The sequence below is a fragment of the Diceros bicornis genome, chromosome 2 (assembly GCF_020826845.1).
Source record: "Diceros bicornis minor isolate mBicDic1 chromosome 2, mDicBic1.mat.cur, whole genome shotgun sequence".
NCBI lineage: Eukaryota > Metazoa > Chordata > Mammalia > Perissodactyla > Rhinocerotidae > Diceros > Diceros bicornis.
This window is the reverse complement of record NC_080741.1, coordinates 52,072,403-52,095,142: the sequence shown is the minus strand read 5'-3', so window position 1 is coordinate 52,095,142 and position 22,740 is coordinate 52,072,403. Positions and strand designations below refer to the sequence as shown.

At 40.1% G+C, this 22,740-nt stretch overlaps 1 protein-coding gene across 1 annotated transcript in view; it reads right to left on the bottom strand.

The window, feature by feature from the left end:
* DOCK3 (dedicator of cytokinesis 3) overlaps positions 1-22,740 on the bottom strand; it is a 460,033-nt gene that overhangs the window by 51,517 nt on the left and 385,776 nt on the right. Inside the window, exons 28-31 of the mRNA XM_058559633.1 lie at positions 4,222-4,316; positions 2,416-2,491; positions 1,806-1,906; positions 1,483-1,541 (exon numbers count right to left, since the gene is read on the bottom strand). Of these exons, the coding sequence (XP_058415616.1) occupies positions 1,483-1,541; positions 1,806-1,906; positions 2,416-2,491; positions 4,222-4,316 (331 nt within the window). The remainder of the gene's footprint in view (positions 1-1,482; positions 1,542-1,805; positions 1,907-2,415; positions 2,492-4,221; positions 4,317-22,740) is intronic.

Below are 22,740 nucleotides of genomic sequence, written 5' to 3'. Positions count from 1 at the left end.
TAGCACTACATCTATTCAGACCAGCTCAGCTCATCCCTCAACTTTCATAATAAGGCTTTTCCACGGGAAGTGGGTGATATGGGTTTCCCTGTGACTGGCCTGCCATCTGGGACATGTTCCCAGAAGCCAGAGCCAGTCCTGAGGACCCTGGGACAGAATTTTTCTCTTCCTTGCACTGGTGCAGAGTGAACCATTTTCCAGAGCCTTGCTTTCAGTCCTTCAGAGACTAAGAAGGAGACAAACTGGGCCTGTGCAATGATTGCTACAGCCAAGTAAAATCAGTTCTTGGGGAATAGAAAATGCCATTTCCACCAAAAACAATGAGGCAGGAATGGCTCTATCAGGTAAATTTGGCATCTTTTTTGATTTCTTCCATTTTAAAAGCCTATCTAAGGAGCAAATGTTAGCCCTGAGGCTGATTCTGTATATTTCTGTATATTCCAATCTTGGTATTTGGTACAGCTACTAGTCCCTTGTGTCCCTGGGAATTTCAGAGTCAACTTCAGGGTTAAAATCTATACTCAAATTGTGCTGGATGCAGGGAGTAAGAGTACTGAAGCTGGAAAGCCTTCTTGGGGAAATGCATCCCCACTTATGGGTGGAAGGCCCTAGTGCTTGCTGGCAGGAATGCCTCGTACCATGCCTGCTGCCTCTAGGGTTAGTGACTGGGATGGTTAATGGAGGACTGTGAGATTTTATGACCATCATTCCTAAGGTTTCAGAGCCACGAGCTCAGCTGAAAGCAGACTTCACTAGGAAGAGTAACAGCAGCTTCTCTAGCATCCCAACAGGCTACTCAGAAGCCTACAATACCAAAGCAGGGCCCACTTAGTCACCAGGGTATTCTAAGAATTCTACCAAAAACTCTAACAATTTCAGATCCAAAGCAGTGGATATCAGAGAAGCTGTAAAGAGAAGCTGTCAAAAGAAAGAAAGCTAAAATCAATCTCACCTAGGGGCTGTAATTCCCTTTTTATACGCAACCTTCATGCAATTGATGTCAGGAACCTGATTTGCATGCCTGAATACCAGAGACCCAAGAAGTATTTTAATCTTTATTAAAATGAATAGCTGCCCTTGCTTATGTGCTGAGTGTCTCCAAAATCTAGGCTTTTGAGCCTGCAACATCCGGACTGGGACACGAAGAGCACAGACGATCTTACGGGCATGAGTTCTCAAATTCGGAAAAGCTACTGGAGTCCTCATCTTTTTTTCTCCGTTTGACTTTAGTTCTTAAAAAAAAAAAAAAGACAAAAACTATACATATGTATTACTGGGGTCTTACTTCTCAGCCTAATTCTTCCTGCCAAGGGCTTTGTGCACATGTGCTACACCATCCATCTGAGGTGTTATGTTAAAGATAAGTAAAGATCTCTTGGGTCTGAATTAACATTCATACAACCTGGGGAAAGTTATTAGTCTTGTCATTTTTTATTTGGTTATGCAATGTGTGGAAGGGAAAAATAGGAAGAAAAGACCTACCCAAATTCTGCCACATGCTGAACAGTTCATAAGCCATCATCACACGCATGTCCCCATACCTGGAAATAGTAACACAGGAGCCAGCTATTAGTGGGAGAAGGTTCAGGAAGACAGGGCTACAAACCCAGTGAGGCCCGTACTTCAGCACTGTTTCTAATGCTTCCCAAAATACTAAGTCATTTGGCTCTCAACGGAATTCTCACACTTGGCTCCTTGGGAAGCTACTCGGTGAGAACCTTGTGGACTTCTGAAGGAACCTCTCATGGAAACATAACCCCATCTGGGCATGTGGTAGGGAGGTGAATCAGAGATGTATGTCTTACTTATCTAGAATCTTCTTCCTCTTAGATGAAGTGATGGTTTCTAGCTGGAGGCTTGGCTGATTTATGAACAGAACTGCCAGGCTAAAATAAGAATTCCACACCTAGAGAGACAGAGAAAGAGGAAACATGTGACAGCCTGAGTCCTTAACCTTGCAAAGAGAGATTCTAAACATATGCATGTAGCACAGAATTCATGTTGCAATTTTAAGACCTTATTTTTTTTCCTTTTTAAATATCTTTGCAAATAGGACTTTATTTTTTTCTTTCTTGACTTCTCTGAAGCCAATAGCGTTGATTCTGGACTAGAAAGCATATTCATGAATGTCTGGCTCCCAACACCTCCAATAGGGAAGCTCCTATGTCATATTCTAGTCACTATCAAGCTTGGAAGCTGTTTGATACTATGAACATATTAATGAAGCAAAAACCAGTGAGCTTGCCCCAGCCACCCATCTGACACTTAGCTGAGTCCTTCTCAAATTCCCGATATGCAAAGTTGTGAGCAAAATAAAATGGTTGTTCTAAGTAAATGAAAAACAAAAATAGTGAGCTTGGTTTCTGGCTTTCTAGGGTTATTACGAAGATAGTGATGGATTTCAGGAGCTCCTACCTTAAAGTCGAAGTCTGTCTCTGTGAAATTCTTGTGCAGTGCAGAAGACAGGTACTGGACAGTAGTGACTATAATACTGAAGTAAGGGAACAAGGTATTGGCAGAGTTAAAAGACTAATAAATAGCATCCGACAGCTAAGGGTCAACTGTCTATGGCCTGTGCACGAACTTCTTGAATACGACTTGCTCTCATGTAAGATGTGACTATAAAACAAAGAGATGGATGGCACAAACACTACAGAAAACCAGTCTTGGAGAAATGCCCCATAGTTAGCAGAACAGCACAGAACATCAGTGGGTTCTAGACCTAGCTCTGCCATTACCTGGCCTTGGTATGACTTCTCTCTGGGCCCCAGTTTCCCTGACTATAAAAGGAGGAGGGTGGAGTTTGATGGTTCTTTATGGTTTCTTCCAGTTCAAAGAGTGATTTTAGCATATTGAGGACTTTTGGGTAACGAACATGTATTATGAATACCAGAGGACTTGAAGTATAATTTTATTATTTTACTTGATAATAGGGGTTTATAGTTATTAAATCCCTACTTTTGTCATATACTACTTTTTTCATTTATAAGTCATTTGATTTTAGCCTTTTGTCTAGAATATCACTCTCAATTTTAGCCTGGGCATATGTAAGGGGCAATAGGAGCCTGGCTTTCTGGAACCAAGGGCACAGGTTGCGGTAGAGAGGAAGTAAGGTGGGATAGGCAGGTAAGGGTTTGATTACAGAGGGCCTTGGCTGCCTGGCAAAGGAGCTTACGCCTAACAATGACCACTGGGCTTTGGTGCAGAAGAGGGGCAAGGCAAAAGCTGCATTAGAGAGACCAGCCCATCAGCAGCGGGGGTGACAAATTAGAAAAGTAAAAGACTTGAAAGAAGAGGCTGCTCCTGCAGGATGGGCTGGGGAGCCTGAAGTGCTCCAAGTAGAGCTAAGAGACAGAAACAAGAGGAAGTCAAATGGAAAATCCACTGTCTGTGCAATTTCGTTTAAAACCATTCTTCTGTTCTGTATAAAAAGTTTTCAGTTTTGAAAAAAGAAAAAAGGTACAAAGTGAAAAGACCATGCTGATATCTTGCTAATATATCTAACATAAATAATTTCACGACATTTTGCATAATGCCAACATAAAAGGCAGATCAGTGGGAGGAGGCAGCAGGTTAGAGAGTGGAGGCCAAGTGGCCTTCTCCTGAGTGGAGGGAGACCAGATGAGCCAACACCTTACCACCTGTATCACTTGTTTGGTTTGCAAAGAGGCAGCAGAGGCTAGAAATATAAATGGGGCAGGAAATTTGGGGTCAGCCTTACAGTGAATTCTGAGGCTGGAGGGAGAAGTGGCCAGAGCCTCACAGCCAGGACTCAGGTGGGTATTTAGCACTAGCTGTGGGAGGCAAGCAGTGTCTGGCAGACATCACAAATCAACTCAAAAGGAAGGTTTGGGATACTGCCTGAAACTAGAGAGTAACAGAGGCCAACGGGCCACGGAGCAGGTCTTCCTCAAGGAGGAACCCTTTTCTAGGTATTATATTTCACGTTCTTAATATTTCCTTTTCTATCCTCGCCATGACACCATCTGCCAGGCATTTAGAATCCATTTTTGAACTATCTTTGACTCTTTCTTCTTCTTGAACTTATGGTAAGTGGTCAAGTCCTGGTGACTGTGCCTGCAAACATTTTTCCCATTTACTCTCTCCGCTCTCTCCTCATTGCCTTGATCTCTGTCTTAGTTTCTCTCTCACAAATGCACACACTCTCCTTAGTCTGAGAACAGCTCTGTGGATGTTGGTGAAGGGCCCTTCTACACTCACTTGCTTGTGAGAAGTCTCATCACCATCCAGTCCCGAGGAAAGACACTCATCTTCATCAAGTTCCGGAACACACAGAAAATCTTCAGCAGGAATTCCTGATCCAAGAGGAAAATCTGACATGAATGAGACACCCCTACTACCACCGCAGCACGCATTTCCTCAACAAGGCCCCCCTGACCTCTAGACCATGAGAACGGGTGGGAATAGTGGGTTCAATTTTGGTTCCCTTTGTGGGTTGCTTTTCTCTTAGAGGGCTGCATGAGAGTGAGTTCTAGGCACTCTCAAAGGCCAGATGGGGGCAGACCCAAACTGGGCAGAACAGAGGCAGCTCTGTACCCACTCAGCCCAGTGTCTAAAGCCCAAAGCTAAGGAAAGTTAGAGTCCAGCAGAACTGGTAACCAACTAAGGCCATGGATCTCATTCTTTGGAGCATGGCCCCGAGCACGTGATCATAAGAACCTGCTTTCTTGGATGTTAAGAACACATTGACAGGAGAAGCACTTTAGGAATAGCAGAGTAAGGACCTCCAAAAATTTGCTACTTCATGAAAGCAGAGAGAACAGTGGCAAAGACTGGTGAATCAAAAGTTGCAATAATCCAAGGAGTGTTATTCAAGAAAAATGGTAGAATCTCAATAAGAACAGTGATCTTTGTTGCGTTTTAACTTGCCCATTCCCATCCTCTTTCTCTCCCTACCTCCATGGTAGCCCTGAAAACAAGCAGCTTTGGAACCATGGTAGTAGCAAAAACCAGCAGCGTAGCAGTCACTGGAAGGGACAAAACAGTTTTGGAGCTTGCGAAAAAGTGCCATCCCCAGAGAACTGTTACTTTTTGATCTGTTTGGCAGCTCCCTGGGAAAGCCTTATTCAGAGGGCTTATTTGACCTGACTCAGAGCTCACTCATTGAGAAAACCCCTATCCCTAGGCATTTGTTGAAAAAAATAAGCCATAATACGTTAACATCCCAGCTGCATGAAGCAGCCATATCAGTTGAGTAAATAAGAGAATGATCAAAACACTTAAAGGAAAAATCTGGGGGATGAGATATCCATGGGGGGCTTTGAAAAGCTCTGACATATTCCTGGGAATCTAGAAGGCCACACACACGTGCAGGGCTATACACATTCCCAGGAAAGAGCTAAGAAGCCTAATCTCTCACATTTGGCTGACTTTGAGGCTCTATGCAAGCAGAAAGTGAAGGCTAAGGCAGAAATGTAAACTGCTGGAGCCCCAACACATACACAGAGCCACTCAGAAAAATGTGGGAGACTTATTAATTCAAGGCATTTAAGGAAATCTCTGTCCAGTTATTAACTGGTCACTAAGTTAACTGAATAAAGACTTCAGTGGCTGCATACAACAAAGAATACAGACATTAAAGAAGTAGTCCAAGAAAGTCACTAAACAAGCAAACAAACATCAACAAAAACAAAACAACAAAAAGTAACAACAAAAAACTCTGGGGTAGGGGAGGTAATCTGATCTTCAGAGTTGCAACATTATTTAAATTGCCCAGTTTTCAACAAAAAAATTATAAGACATAAAATGAAACAGAAAAGTGTGGACCATACACAGGAAAAAAGAATTTGATAGAAACTTTTCTCTGGAGTGGCTCAAATGCTGGACTTACCAGGAAAAGACTTTATTTTTTATTTATTTATATTTTAAGATTTTATTTATTTATTTTCCTCCCCCCAAAGCCCCAGTAGATAGTTGTATGTCATAGCTGCACATCCTTCTAGTTGATGTATGTGGGATGCGGCCTCAGCATGGCCAGAGAAGTGGTGCGTCGGTGCGCGCCCGGGATCCGAACCCCGGGTCGCCAGCAGCAGAGCGCGTGCACTTAACCGCTAAGCCACGGGGCCGGCCCACCAGGAAAAGACTTTAAATCAGCTGTTTATAAATATGTTCAAAGAACTAAAGGAAACCATGCCTAAAGAATTGAAGGAAAGTATAAGAACAATATCTCACCAAATAGAGAATATCAACAAAAAAGACAGAAATTATTTTAAAAGCATCAAATAAAAATTGTGGAGTTGAAAAGTACCATAGCTGAAATGAAAAATTCATGAGAGGGGCTCAACAGCAGATCCGAACTGGCAGAAGAATCAATGAATTTAAAGACAGGTCAATTAAGATTATCAAGAGGAACAGAAAGAAAAAAACAAATGAAGAAAAATAAACAGAGGATCAGAGACTTGTGAGACACCATCAAGTGTACAAACATACAAATAATGGAAGTGTCAGAAAGAGAGGAGAGAAAGAGGAAGAGATATTGAAGAAATATTGGCAAAAAACTTCCCAAATTTGATGAAGATTTAATCTACATATCTAAGAAGCTCAATGAACTCTAAACAGAATAAAATCAAAGAGATCTACATACAGATACATCATAGTCAAACCATCAAAGCCAAAAACAAAGAGAGAATCCTAAAAGCAACAAGAAAAAAACAACTCATTATGTACAAATGATTCCCAATAAGATTAACAGGTGACTTATCAGTAGATACGATGGAGGCCAGAAGGCAGTGGGATGAAATATTCAAAGTACTGAAAGAATGTCAACCAAGAATCTTACATCTAGCAAAACAATCATGCAAAAATGAAGAAATTAAGACATTCTCAGATTAAAAAAACTGAGAGAATTTGTTACTAGTAGACCTGACCTACAAGAAATACTAAAAGGAGTTTCTCAGACTTAAATAAAAGGGCACTAGACAGTAACCTGAATCCACACGAAGAAACGAAGACCACCAGGAAAGGTGACTATATAGGTAAATATAAAAGACAGTATATATGTATGTTTGTAACTCTTTTCTTCTCCTATTTGATTTATAAAACAATTGCATAAAGCAATAATTATAAAACTGTGTTGATGAGAATATAATATATAAAGATGTAATTTGTATGACAGTAATTGCACAAAGGAAGGGGAAGAGTGGAGCTATATTGGAGCAAAGTTTTTGTACACTACTAAAATTAAATTCGCATGAATCCAAATTAGATTGTTTTAAGTTAAGATGTTCATTGCAAATCCCAGGGAAACCACTAAGAAAATAACTTAAAAAATATACTAAAAGAAATGATGAGAGAATTAAAATGGCATACTAAAAATATTTATAAAACACAAAAGAAGGAAGAAATGGAGGAGTACTGGAACAAAGAAGACATAAGACAGATATAAAACAAAGAACAAAATGGCAGGTGTAAATCCTAACTTATTGGTAATTACAGTAAACATAAATGGATTAAACACTCCAATCAAAAGGCAGAGATGAGAAGAAGAGACAAAAAATAAACATGATCCAACTACATGGTGTCTATAAGATACACACTTTAGATTCAAAGACACAAATACATTGAAAGTAAAGGATAGAAAAATATATACAATAACAATAGCACCCAAAAGAGAACTGGTGTGGCTATGTTAACATCAACAATATAGACTTGGACAAAAATTGCTATTAGAGAACAAAAAAGGACATTTTATAATGATAAAAGAGCCAATCAATCTGGAAGACATAATTATAAACATATATGTACTTAAAGCCTCAAAATACACGAAGCAAAAACCAAGAGAATTGAAAGTAAAAATAGATAATTCAACAAAAACAGTTAGAGACTTTAATATACCACTTTCAAAAATGTATTGAACAACTAAATCAAAGATCAACAGAAAAAAGAAATCTTGAACAATACTACATACTAACTAGACCTAAGAGACATCTATAGAACATGCCATCCAATAACAGCAGAATACACAGATTCTTTTCAAATGCACATAGAAGGATATGTGCATTCTCTTCTCTAAGACAGCTCATATTTTAGGCCATAAAGTAAGTCTCAACAAATTTAAAGAATTGAAATCATATAAATCATGTTCCCCAACCACTATGGAAGGGAGTTAGAAATCAACAACAGAAGATGGCAGCGTAGGCGGACTCTGATCTCACCTCCTCCCACGGACACAGCCAATTTGCAACTACTCTTGGAAAAATTACCCCTGAGACAGAACTGAAAACTGGATAAGAGGAACTCTTGCAACAAATGACAATCCTAATTGAGGTGGAAGACGCAGAAATTTCCATTTGGAGAGAAAAAACGCCACCTTCACAAGCCACAGTGCTTCATGGTCACCCAGAAGCAGCCAAAAGGTACGCAGCCTTCCCTGGAGAAGTGGGGCCCTGAGCGGGGGAGCACTTCCACTGTAGGCTTTTGGACCCAGCACAACTGAGATGAGTGGCATAATATCTGACTTTGCTTGCTACTAAAACATTGGGGAGTGCCCCCAGAAAAGCTGGTTCACAAAGAAATTAAAGCTGGCCTTTAAAGGGCTGAGGCACAAACTCATCCATTTCAGAAAGCAACCTAAAATCACCAGAAAGAAAGGTGCACAGTCCTTTGGTGAAAAGAGACTCACCTGATAGGCTCTGAGTGCATCTCGGTGAGAGGTGAGACCTCTCCAGGGACTGGGACATTGGCAGTGGCCCTTGTTGTGGCCTGGTGTGGGCATGCTGACACAGACGCTGGCAGACGCCATTGGAGTTCGCCATGGGGCCTGCCAGCCCGGGGTCTGCCCCACCCACTAGAGCACAGATTTAATCCAGCTCAGCCAGGGTGGGAAGCCCACCCTAGGGACAGGCCCCACCCGAAAACAAGCCCTTGGGCAACTTGTGGGCTTGCATAGATTGGTGCATGGATTCTCTGCAGCCTGGCGACTGGGTCTACCTCTGTGGGGCACGGCGTGTGCAAGGACAAGGTGGAGAGTGTTGGGTGGTGGTGGAGCGTCTGAGGCTCCCACCGTGGGGAGACTGAGTCCACTTCAGGAGGTCGGGCCGCGTGCACGGGGCAGGACTGTGTTGACTGTTTGTGTGGACCTGTGGGCAGTGGGGCTTGTCAGGTGCAGAGACTTGTGCTTCTCAAACAGCCACATAGGGGATCAGCTCCACCTTCCAAAGCCTGAAACAACTGGGGGCTCCCGTGCCTGAGGACAGCCCCACCCAGCTGCAATCCTCAGAGAGCTGACAAAGACCTAAAGGCTGGAGGCTTACAGCAATTGTAAGCTGCCGAGCCTAACAACGTGCCATGCCGGGGGCCTACTCTTTTAATAGAAATACTTCACCAGGAATGTGCTATTAGAACTTGCAGCCAAGTGTGCTGGGGCTCCCCACACCCGATAAAGAGACTGAAGGGCCCACAACAACTACAAGCAGCTGAGCATTACAACAGCTGGCCAGGGGCATAGCTCAGCCTTTCTGGGCACCTATGGGAAGAACAACGGTGCCACAACAGAAGGACAAACGTAGCCCACACAGGGGTCACTCCTGGAACATTAGGAACAGAGGGAAGCACACTGCTGGGCCTCATAAGGGATCACTTATATAAGGTGAACTCTCCAAGAGCAGGAGATCTAGCTGACCTACCTAATACATACACACAGGCACAGGGAAAGAGGCAAAATGAAGAGGCAAAGGAATATGTTCCAAGTAAGGGAACAGGACAAAGCCCCAGAAAAGGAACTAAGTGAAACAGAAATGAGCAACCTACCCGACAAAGAGTTCAAACGAGTGTTAAGGATGCTCACTGATCTGGAGAGAAGAATGGATGAACTCAGTGAGATCATCAACAAAGAAATGCAAGATATAAAAAAGAACCAATCAGAAATGAAGAATACAATACTGGAAATGAAAAATTCACTAGAGGGACTCAAAAGCAGAGTAGAGGAAACAGAAGAATGGATCTGTGAGCTGGACGAAAGACCAGAAGAAATCAGCCAAGCTCAACAGATAAAAGAAAAAGGAATTAAAAAGAGTGAGGACAGTGTAACGGACCTCTGTGAAAACATAAAGTGCACTAACGTCCATGTTATAGGTATCCCGGAAGGAGAAGAGAGAGACAAAGGGGGCAGAGAATCTATTTCAAGAAATAAGAGATGAAATCATCCCTAACCTAAGGAAGGAAACAGACATCCAGGTACAGGAAGCACAGAAAGCACCAAACAAGATAAACGCAAAGAGGCCCACACCAAGACACATCATAATTAAAATGTCCAGAATTAAAGATAAAGAGAGAATCCTAAAAGCCACAAGCGAAAGACAAGTTACATACAAAGGAAACCCCATAAGACTATCAGCTGACTTCTCAGCAGACACCTTACAGGCTAGAGGAGAGTGGCACGATATATTTAAAGTGGTAAAAGGAAGAAACCTACAGCCAAGAATACTCTACGTGGCAAGGTTATCATTCAAAATGAAAGGAGAGATAAAAAGTTTCCTAGACAAGCAAAAATTGAAGCAGTTTGTCACCAAGAAACCAGTACTACAAGAAATGCTAAAGGGATTTACTTAAGGGGAAAAGAGAAGGCCACAAATAGGAAAAATGATCTATTTCCACGATAAGAGGGTAATGGATACAAATGTAAAAAAAGAGGTGGGATACGATATCAAAAACATAAAATGTGGGAGGAGGGGAGATAAAGAGTAGAGTCTTCAGACAGAGGTCAAACCAAAGAGACCACCAACTTAACAGCAGGCTATATATGTAGGTTACTGTATATGAACCCCATGGTAATCACAACCCAGAAAACTATAATAAATACACAAAAAACTAAGAGAAAGGAACCCAAACATAATACTAAAGAAAGTCAACAAACCACAAGGGAAGAGAGCAAGAGAAGAAGAAAGGAACAGAGAAGAACTACTAAAAAACCCAGAAAAAAAAGTTAAAAAATGGCAGTAAGTACATACTTATCAATAGCTACTTTAAACATCAATAGACTAAATGCTCCAATTAAAAGGCCTAGAGTCGCTGACTGGATAAAAAAACAAGACCCATATATATGCGGCGTAAAAGAGATACAGACTTCAGACCTAAAGACGCTCACAAACTGAAAGTGAAGAGATGGAGAAAGATACTCCATGCAAACGGCAATGAAAGGAAAGCTGGGGTAGCAAAACTTAAATCAGACAAAACAGACTTAAAAACAAAACCTGGGGGAGAAGTCAAGATGGCGGCGTAAGCAGTCTCTGAACTCACCTCCTCCCGCGGACACAGCCAATTTACAACTACTTGTGGAAAAATTACCCCTGAGACAGAACTGAAAACTGGTTAAGAGGAACTCCTGCAACTGAGGACAATCTTAATTGAGGTGGAAGAGGCAGAAACTCCGCCTTCACAAGCCGCAGCACCTCACGGCCACCTGGGAGCAACCCACAGGTACGCAGCCCTCCCTGGAGGAGCGGGGCCCTGAGCCAGGCAGTGCCCCCGCTGTGGGCATTTTGTGGACCCAGCACAATCCAGAGGAGAGGCATAATATCTGACTTTGCCTACTACTAAAACATTGGGGAGTACCCCAAGAAAAGCTGGTTCACAAAGAAATTGAAACCGGCTCTTAAAGGGCCCATGCACAAACTCACCCGTTTCAGAAGGCAACCTAAAATCAGCAGAAAGAAAGGTGCACAGTGCTTTGGTGAAAAGAGACTCACCTGATAGGCTCTGAGTGCATTGCAGTGAAAGGTGAGACCTCTCCAGGGACTGGGACATTGGTGGTGGCCATTGTTGTGGGTGTGCTGACACAGACGCCATTGGAGTTCTCCCTGTGGCCTGCTAGCCCAGGGTCTGCCCCACCCACTAGAGCACTGATTTAATCCAGCTCAGCCAGGGCAGGCAGCCCACCCTACAGACCGGCCCCACCCACCAACAACCCCTCAGGCATCTTGTAGGCCTGCATAGATTGGTGACTGGATTCTCTGCAGCCTGGCAACTGAGCTGGCTTCAGTGGGGCAGGGCATGCACAAGGAGTGGATGGAGAGTGTGGAGCGGTGGTGGAGTGTGTGGGGCTCCCGCCGTGGAGAGACTGGGTCCACTTTAGGAGGTTGGGGCGCGCACACGGGGCAGGACTGTGTTGACTGTGTGTGCAGACCTGTGGGCGGCAGGGCTTGTCAGCTGTAGAAGACTTGTGCTTCTCAAAGAGCCACATAGGGGTTTTGCCCCACCTTCCAAAGCTTGAAACAATTGGGTGCTCCCATGCCTGAGGCCAGCCCCACCCAGCTGCAATCCTCAGAGAGCTGATAAGAGACCTAAAGGCTGGAAGCTTACAGCAATTGTAAGCGCATGAGCCTAACAACCTGCCACGCTGGGGGCCTACTCACTTACAAGAAATACTGCAACACAAATGTGGTATTAGAACTTGCAGCCAACTGTGCTGGGGCTCCCCACACCCGATAAAGAGACTGAAGGGCCCATGACAACTACAAGCAGCTGAGCATTACAACAGCTGGCCAGGAGCATAACTCAGCCTACCTGGGCGCCTACAGGGAGAGCAAACAGACCACAACAGAAGGACACACGTAGACCACATAGGGGTCACCCCTGGAACACTGAGAACTGAGGGAAGCACACTGAAGGCCTCCTAAGGCATCACTTATATAACGTCGCCTATCCAAGAGCAGGAGACGTAGCTGACCTACCTAATAAGTACACACAAGCACAGGGAAAGAGGCAAAATAAGGAGGCAAAGGAATACATTCCTAGTAAGGGAACAGGACAAAACCCCAGAAAAGGAACTAAGTGAAACAGAAATGAGCAACCTACCCGACAGAGAGTTCAAACCAAGCGTGTTAAGGATGCTCACTGATCTGCGGAGAAGAACAGATGAACTGAGTGAGAATGTCAACAAAGAAATGGAAAAAAAAAAAAGAACCACTCAGAAATGAAGAATACAAAACTGGAAATGAAAAATTCACTAGAGGGACTCAAAAGCAGAGTAGAGGACACAGAAGAACGGATCTGCGAGCTGGATGAAAACTAGAAGAAATTACCCAAGCTGAATAGGTAAAAGAAAAAAGAATTAAAAAGAGTGAGGACAGTCTAAGGGACCTCTGGGACAACATCAAGCGCACTAACATCCGTGTTATAGGTGTCCCGGAAGGAGAAGAGTGAGACAAAGGGGCAGAGAATCTATTTCAAGAAATAAGAGATGAAAACTTCCCTAACCTAAGGAAGGAAACAGACATTCAGGTACAGGAAGCACAGAGAGCCCCAAACAAGATAAACCCAAAGAGGCCCACACCAAGACACATCATAATCAAAATGTCCAGAATTAAAGATAAAGAGAGAATCTTAAAAGCCCCAAGAGAAAGTCAAGTTACATAAAAAGGAAACACCATAAGGCTATCAGCTGACTTCTCAGCAGAAACCTAGCAGAAAGGCTAGAAGAGAGTGGCACGATATAGTTAAAGTGCTAAAAGGAAAAAACTTACAGCCAAGAATACTCTACCCAGCAAGGTTATCATTCAAAATGGAAGGAGAGATCAAAAATTTCCCAGACAAGCAAAAATTAAAGGAGTTTGTCCCCAAGAAACCAGTGCTACAAGAAATGTTAAAGGGACTGACATAAAGGGAAGAGAGAAGACCACAAATAGGAAAAATTATCTATTTCCATGATAAGAGGGTAATGGATACAAATGCACAAAAAAGAGGTTAGATATGATATCAAAACCATAAAATGAGGGAGGAGGGGCGTTAAAGAGTAGAGCTTTCAGACAGAGGTCAAACTAAAGAGACCATCAATACTGTATAGAAGGAGAAAAGAACAGAGATGGACTACTAAAACACTGAGAAAAAAAAAAGTTAAAAAATGGCAGTAAGTACATACTTATCAATAGCTACTTTAAACGTCAATGGACTAAATGCTCCAATTAAAAGGCAGAGGGTGGCTGACTTGATAAAAAAACAAGACCCATATATATGCTACATACAAGAGACACACTTCAGACCTAAAGACACTCACAAACTGAAAGTGAAGGGACGGAAAAAGATACTCCATGCAAATGGCAATGAAAAGAAAGCTGGGGTAGCTATACTCATATCAGACAAAATAGACTTTAAAACAAACACTGTAAAAAGAGACAAAGAAGGGCATTACATAATGATCAAGGAAACAATCCAACAAGAGGATATAACACTTGTAAATATCTACGCACCTAATGTAGGTGCATCTAAAAATATAAAGCAATTATTAACAGACATAAAAAGAGAAATAGACAGTAACACAATAATAGTAGGGGACTTTAACACTCCACTTACACCAATGGATAGATCATCCAAACAGAAGATCAATAAGGAAACAGTGGCCTTAAATGACACACTAGAACAGATGCACCTAGTAGATATATACAGAGCATTCCATCCAAAAGCCGAAGAATACACGTTCTTTTCAAATGCACATGGAACATTCTCCAGGATTTATCACATATAGGCCACAAAACAAGTCTCCATAAATTTAAGAAGATTGAAATAATACCAAGCATCTTTTCTGACCACAACGGTATGAAACTAGAAATCAACTACAGGAAGAAAATCAGAAAAGCCACAAATAGGTGGAGATTAAACAAAATGCTACTGAACAACGACTGGGTCAATGAAGAAATCAAAGAAGAAATCAAAAAATACCTGGAGACAAATGAAAATGAAAATATGACATGCCAGAATTTATGGGATACAGCAAAAGTGGTTCTAAGAGGGAAGTTTATAGCAATACAGGCCTATCTCAACAAACAAGAAAAATCTCAAATAAACAATCTAACAATGCACCTAAAGGAACTGGAAAAAGAAGAACAAACAAAGCCCCAAATCAGTAGAAGAAGGGAAATAATAAAAATCAGAGCAGAAATAAATGAAATAGAGACCAAAAAAACAACAGAAAAAATTAATAAAACCAAGAGCTTGTTCTTTGAAAAGATCAACAAAATTGACAAACCTTTAGCTAGACTCATCAAGAAAAAAGAGAGAAGGCAGAAATAAGTAAAATCAGAAATGAAAGAGAAGAAATTACAAGGGACACCTGAGAAATACAAAAGATTATAAGGCAATACTATGAAAAGCTATATGCCAACCAATTTGACAATCTGAAACAAATGGATAAATTCTCAGAATCATACAACCTTCCAAAACTGGATCAAGAAGAAATAGAGAATTCGAATAGACCAATCACCAGTAAGGAGATCGAAACAGTAATCAAAAACCTCCCCAAAAATAAAAATCCAGGACCAGACGGCTTCCCTGGTGAATTCTACCAAACATTCAAAGAAGACTTAATACCCATCCTTCTCAAACTCTTCCAAAAAATTGAGGAAGGGGGGAAGCTCCCTAACTCATTCTACGAAGCCGACATTACCCTGATACCAAAACCAGACGGGGACAACAGAAAAAAAGAAAACTACAGGCCAATATCACTGATGAACATCGATGCAAAAATCCTCAACAAAATACTAGCAAATCGCATACAACAATACCTTAAAAAGATTATACACCATGATCAAGTGGGTTTTATTCCAGGTATGCAGGGATGGTTCAACATTCACAAATCAATCAACATAATACACCACATTAATAAAATGAAGAATAAAAATCACACGATCATGTCAATAGATGCAGAGAAAGCATTTGACAAGATACAGCATCCATTCATGATAAAAACTCTGAATAAAATGGGTATATAAGGAAAGTACCTCAACATAATAAAGCCCATATATGGCAAACCCACAGCTAATATCATCCTTAATGGTGAAAAACTGAAAGCTATCCCTCTAAGAACAGGAACCAGACAATGATGCCTACTCCCACCACTCCTATTTAACATAGTATTGGAAGTCCTAGCCAGAGCCATCAGGAGAGAAAAAGAAATAAAAGGGATCCAAATTGGAAAGGAAGAAGTGAAACTCTCACTATTTGCAGATGACATGATTTTATATATAGAAAACCCTAAAGAATCCACCAAAAAACTTTTAGAAGTAATAAATGAATATGGTAAAGTTGCAGAATACAAAATCAACATATAAAAATCAGTTGCATTTCTATACACTAACAACGAAGTAGCAGAAAGAGAAATTAAGAATACAATCCCATTTACAATTGCAACAAGAAGAATAAAATACCTAGGAATAAACTTAACCAAAGAGGTTAAAGATCTGTCCACGGAAAACTATAAAACATTGCTGAAAGAAATCGAAGAAGACAGAAAGAAATGGAAAGATATTCCGTGCTCTTGGATTGGAAGAATTAACATAGTTAAGATGTCCATACTTCCTAAAGCAATCTATAGGTTCAATGCAATCCCTATCAAAGTTCCAACAACATTTTTCACTGAAATAGAACAAAGAATCCTAAAATTTATATGGAACAACAAAAGACCCCAAATAGCCAAAGGAATCCTAAGAAAAAAGAACAAAGCTGGAGGTATCACACTCCCTGATTTCAAAATGTACTACAAAGCTATCGTAACCAAAACAGCATGGTACTGGCAAAATACAGACACACAGATCAATGGAATAGAATTGAAAGCCCAGAAAGAACCCCACACATCTATGGGCAGCTAATCTTCGACAAAGGAGCCAAGAACATACAACGCAGAAAGGAAAGTCTCTTCAACAAATGGTGTTGGGAAAACTGGACAGCCACATGCAAAAAATGAAAGTAGATCATTACCTTACACCCTACACAAAAATTAATTCAAAATGGATTAAAGACTTGAATTTAACACCTGAAACCATGAAAGTTTTAGAAGCAAACATAGGCAGTATGCTCTTCGACATTGGTCTTAGCAACATATTTTCAAGCACCATGTCTGACCAGGCAAGGGAAACAATAGAAAAAATAAACAAATGGGACTACAACAAACTAAAAAGCTTCCGCACAGCAAAGGAAACCATCAACAAAAGAAAAAGACAACCTAACAACTGGGAGAAGATATTTGCAAACCATACATCCGATGAGGGGTTAATCTCCGAAATATATAAAGAACTCATGCATCTCAACAACAAAAAAACTAACAACCCAATTAAAAAATGGGCAAAAGACCTGAACAGACATTTCTCCAAAGGAGATATACAGATGGCCAAAAGGCACATGAAAAGATTTCAACATTATTAACTACCAGGGAAATGCAAATCAAAACTACAATGAGATATCACTTCACGCCCATCAGAATGGCTATAATTAACAAGACAGGAAACAACAAGTGTTGGGGAGGATGTGGAGAGAAGAGAACTCTCATACACTGCTGGTGGGAGTGCAAACTGGTGCAACCACTATGGAAAACAGTATGGAGATTCCTCAAAAAATTAAGGATAGAACTGCCATATGATCCAGCTATTCCACTGCTGGGTATTTATCCAAAGAATGTGAAAACACCAAAGCATAAAGAAACATGCACCGCTGTGTTCATTGCAGCGTTATTCACAATAGCCAAGACTTGGAAGCAACCTAAGTGCCCATAATGGGAGGAATGGATAAAGAAGATGTGGTATATATACACAATGGAATACTACTCAGCCATAGGAAACTATGAAATCCAGCCATTTGTGACAACATGGATGGACATTGAAGGTATTGTGCAAAGTGAAATAAGTCAGAGGGAGAAGGTCAAATTACCACATGATCTCACTAAGTAGTGGATAATAACAACAACAAACAAACACATAGAGACAGAGATTGGATTGGTGGTTAACAGAGGGGACGGGGGTGAGGAGGGCAAAAGGGATAATTAGGTACGTGTGTGGTGATGGATTGTAATTAGTATTTGGGTGGTGAACATGAGAACATGATGTAATCTACGCAGAAATAGAAGTATAATGATGTACACCTGAAATTTATACAATGTTATAAACCAATGTTACTGCAATAAACAAACAAAATAAAATAAAATAAAATAAAATAAAATAAAATAAAATAAAATAACTGTTGTGTGATAAAAACAAAAAAGAAATCAATAACAGAAGAAAATTTGGTAAAATAAAAAAGATGTGCAATTAAACAACACACTCCCAAATAACAAATGAGTCAAAGAAGAAACCACAAGGGAAAGTAGGAAATACTTTGAGATGAATAAAAATGAAAACACATCAAATCAAAACTTAAGGGATGAAGCTAAAGCTTAAAGCTGTAAGTGCCTATATTAAAAAGAAAGATTGCAAATCAATAACCTACCTTACACCTTAAGAAACTAGAAAAAGAAGAGCAAACTAAACCTAAAGTGAACAGAAGGAAGGGAATAATAAAAATTAGAGCAGAAATAAATGAAATAGAGAATAGAAAAATATAAAAATAAGTGAAACCAAAAGTTGGTTCTTTGTAAAGATCAACAAAATCGACAAACCTTTAGCTAAATTGACCAAGAAAAGAAAAAGGAGAAAGAAGACTCAAACTACTAAAATTAGGGAGGAAAGAAGGGACATCATTACCGATGTTACAGAACTAGAAAGGATTATAAGGGACTACTATGAACAAATACATGCCAATATATTGTATAATCTGGATGAAACAATCAAATTCCTAGAAAGACACAAACTACTAAAATTCATTTAAGAAGAAACAGAAAATCTGAATATACCTATCATAAGGGAAGAGATCAAATTAATAATTAAAAAGCTTCACACAAAGAAAAGTATAGGAGCAGACGGCTTCACTAGTGAATTCTACCAAATGTTTAAATTAGAATTAATATCAATATTTGTCAATATTTTTTATTATATCCACTTTCAATGCGAAATGATACCTTATTGTGCTTTTCATTTGTATTTCGCTAATGACTAATCATGTTGAACATCTTTTCATGTGTGTATTGGCTAGTTATGTATCTTCTTTAGGGAAATGTCTATTAAAATACTTTGCCCATTTTTAAATTGGGTTTTTGCCTTTTTATTGTTGAATTATAAGAGTTCTTTATATATTTTAGATACAAATTCTTTATTAGATATATGATTTGCCAATAATTTCTTTCCTTCTGTGGGTTGTCTTTCACTTTCTTGATGGTGTCCTTTGAAACACAAAAGTATTTAATTTTGATGAAGTCTAACATCTAATTTTTCTTTTGTTGCTTGTGCTTTTGGTGTCATATTTAAGAAACCACTGCTTAACCCAAGGACATAAAGATATTCTCCTATGTTTTTTCCTAAGAGGTTTATAGTTTAGCTCTTACATTTAGGTCTATGATCCTGTTCATGTTATTTTTGTATATGGTGTCAGGTAGGGGTACAATTTCATTCTTTTGCATGTAAATATCAAGTTGTCCCAGCACTATTTGTTGAAAAGACTCTTCTTTCCTCACTGAATCGTCTTGATACCATTATTGAAAATCAATCAACTATAAATATAAAGGTTTATTTCTGGACTTTCAATCTAACTCCATTGATCTATATGTCTCTCTTTATGGCAGTACCAGTCTTTTTTTTTTTTTAATTTTATTTATTTATTTTTCCCCCAAAGCCCCAGCAGATAGCTGTATGTCATAGCTGCACACCCTTCCAGTTGCTGTACGTGGGACGTGGCCTCAGCATGGCTGGAGAAGCGGTGCGTCGGTGCGGGCCCGGGATCCGAACCTGGGCCGCCAGCAGCGGAGTGCGCGCACTTAACCGCCAAGCCACGGGGCTGGCCCCAGTACCAGTCTTGATTACTGTTTTGTTCTAAGTTTTGAAACTGGAAAGTGTGAATCCTGCAATTTTGTTTTCTTTTTCAGGATTGTTTGGCTATTTTGAGTCTCTTACATTTCCATATAAATTATGGATCAGATTGTCAATATCCGCAAAAAGGCAGCTAGAACTTGATAGGTCTTATGCGAAACCTGTAGATCAACTGTGAAGTACTGTCATCTTAAAAATATTAAGTATTCCAATCCATGAACATGGAGTGTCTTTCCATTTATTTAGGTATTCTTTAATTTCTTTCCCTAATTATTTTATTCATTTTGTTGCTCCTGTAAATGGAACTGTTTTCTTAATTTCATTTTTGGATTGTTTATTGCTAGTGTAAAGAAATATAATTAATTTTTGTACAGTGATTGTGTATCCTGCAACCTTGCTGAACTTGTTTATTACTCCTGATAGTGTTTTTGTGAATGCCTTAGGATTTTCTGTATACAAAATCATATCATCTGAGGACAGAGATAGTTTTACTTCTTCCTTTCCAATCTAAATGCTTTTATTTCTTTTTCATGCCTAATTGCCCCAGCTAGATCCTCCAACATAATGAATATAAGTGGCTAGAGCAGATATCTTTCTCTTGCTCCTGATCTTAAGGGGAAAGTATTCAGTCTTTTGTTATTAAGTATCACATTAGCTGTGGGTTTTTCACAGATGCCCTGTATCAGTTTGAAGAAGTTCCTTTCTGTTTCTAGTTTGTTGAATGATTTTATCACAAAAGGTTGGTGGATTTTTAAAAAATGCCTTTTCTACATCCATTATGGTGATCATGTTATTGTCTTTTATTCTATTTAATGGTGTATTACACTGACTGATGTCATATGTCAAGCCAACCTTGCATTTCTGAGATAAATCCCACTTGATCAGGGTGTGTAATTCCTGTAATACGTTGCTGGATTCAGTTTGCTAGCATTTTGTTGAAGATTTTTGCATTTATATTCATAAGGGATATTGGTCTGTAGTTTGCTTTTCTTGTGATATCTTTATCTGGTTTTGGCATCAGGGTAAAACTGACCTCATAAAATGAGTTGGGAAGTGTTCCTCCTCTTCATTTTTTGAAAGAGGTGTGAAGGATCGGTATTAATTCTTTAAAAATTTGATAGAATTCACCAACAAAGCCATTTTGTCTTGGGTTTTTCTTTCTGGGAAGTTTTAAGTTATTAACTTGATCTTGGTACTTGTGATAAGTCTTTTAAGATGGATATAATCAAAGAGACACTGAATTATACAGTTTAAAGTGTGAATTTTATGGTATACAAATTATATCTCAATAATGCTGTCATAAAAAAAGAACACATGTACAGAATTCCATATCCAGTGTGGTAGATTGAACATGTCCCCTCATCTCTGTTTCTCCTTAAATACTCTAAAATGACAGTCAAACAACAGAAATACATAGGCCCACAGAGACAAAGAAAACAGGAGAGGAGAACACAGTAATCAAAAGAGGTCAATAAATTTTGAAAGCTTTCATGGTAAATAACTTAGTATACTTAAGAAGCCGATATCCAAGAGAATCTGGAGGTGACAGCAACAGGAAGCAAGACTCTCAGAAACTGCAGGCATCACCAGACACCTCTGAGACTCGGGTATGAGGGCTAAAAAACAGGAAGATTGGTTTACAGTCTCCCCAAGATCCCCTCTGCCATCTCATGTCATTAGGTGAAGGGCCTTTCCCCACACTGTCAAAAGACTGAGGGGTGCTCTCTGGAGTAGTTGATCACTGAGGATCTGTTCTCAAGGATACAGCAACAGCTGAGGGCTGAGATGCCAAAATGAAAACAGGTGTTGAGAGAAGGTTGACTTGCTGTACTGGAAGACTGCCAGCCTCTTTTTGCTATTTGGTTCCCAAAATATTGGCAGGCTACTCCATCCCTAGGAGGTGTAAAAGATTCCTCTCTTGGGAAACAGACAAGTCTAAGAGAACAGGCCAACAGATACAGGAATTAGAGGATGCTCTGACCGAATGACCAGACCCTCTTTGGTCATCTACAGGGAAGCCTGCTGGAGACACACACATGGAACACCAAAGGACCTCACTTTTAGACCAAGACTGACATCCGGGAGTCTCTACATATAGGAGGAAAGTCTCTACCATGAAAGACGGAGACTGAAACAAATAAAACCAGGGCAAGTCTCCAGGGGAAATAAAAGTGCCCTAACAGTATCTGACAGATTTGACCATGAGGAAAGTTGGAAGAACAGGTATATTATAGAGAAGATAGAGGGAGCTGGAAATCCTAGCCAGATTTGAAAACCAAAAGAAAATAACAAACAAGCAAACAACAAAAGAGGCAATTAATTCCAGGAAAAACAAAAAGTTTTACAAGAAAGGAAGTATAATAGTACAACTCGTGGCTCACCTAGCTGAGTATAAAGAGTTGATTACCAGTTTAAACAAAAATGTATGTAAACTATATTCAAAGAACAAGAAGAAGGACATGTATGTGTGAGAGATGAATGACTCAGGAGAAACATCCTCATTTTCCATGGGAAGAAGAAAATAGATAATAACTAACAATCAAAAATTTTAAAATGGCAGTAGAAGCTACTTGAAGAATAGCAAAAGAGTTTAAAGTGGCTGCTCTTGGGGAGCAGCGACTAGACACAGGCCAAGTTGAGCCAGGGAATCACTGTTTTATGTTACAAGCTTTGTAATATACTTTGGCTTTTAAAATTATGTATACACATTGTTTATACAAAAACATTTTTTATACATAAACATTTAATTAAAAAGTAGGAGAATGATGCCAGCCTGAGCTTCTGATTGAGAATCAATTAGTATATAACACACGAACACACAGGATGAAAATGAGCTAGAACAGCCAAGATTGGGGTTTCAGGCTCCACACCCCAGCTCAAGCACTACTTGACCTGGATGTGAGCTCTGAGTTCTGGCTAACTTGTGGCTTGCTTCAAAGGCTATCAAGTTCATCCTCTGAGATGACAGGCTGGCCTCACTGCAACGAGTTAATGCTAACAATCTGCAGAGACCCATGTCTGTGGAAAGGCAGGCAGGATCACATACCAGAAAGTGGCAAGT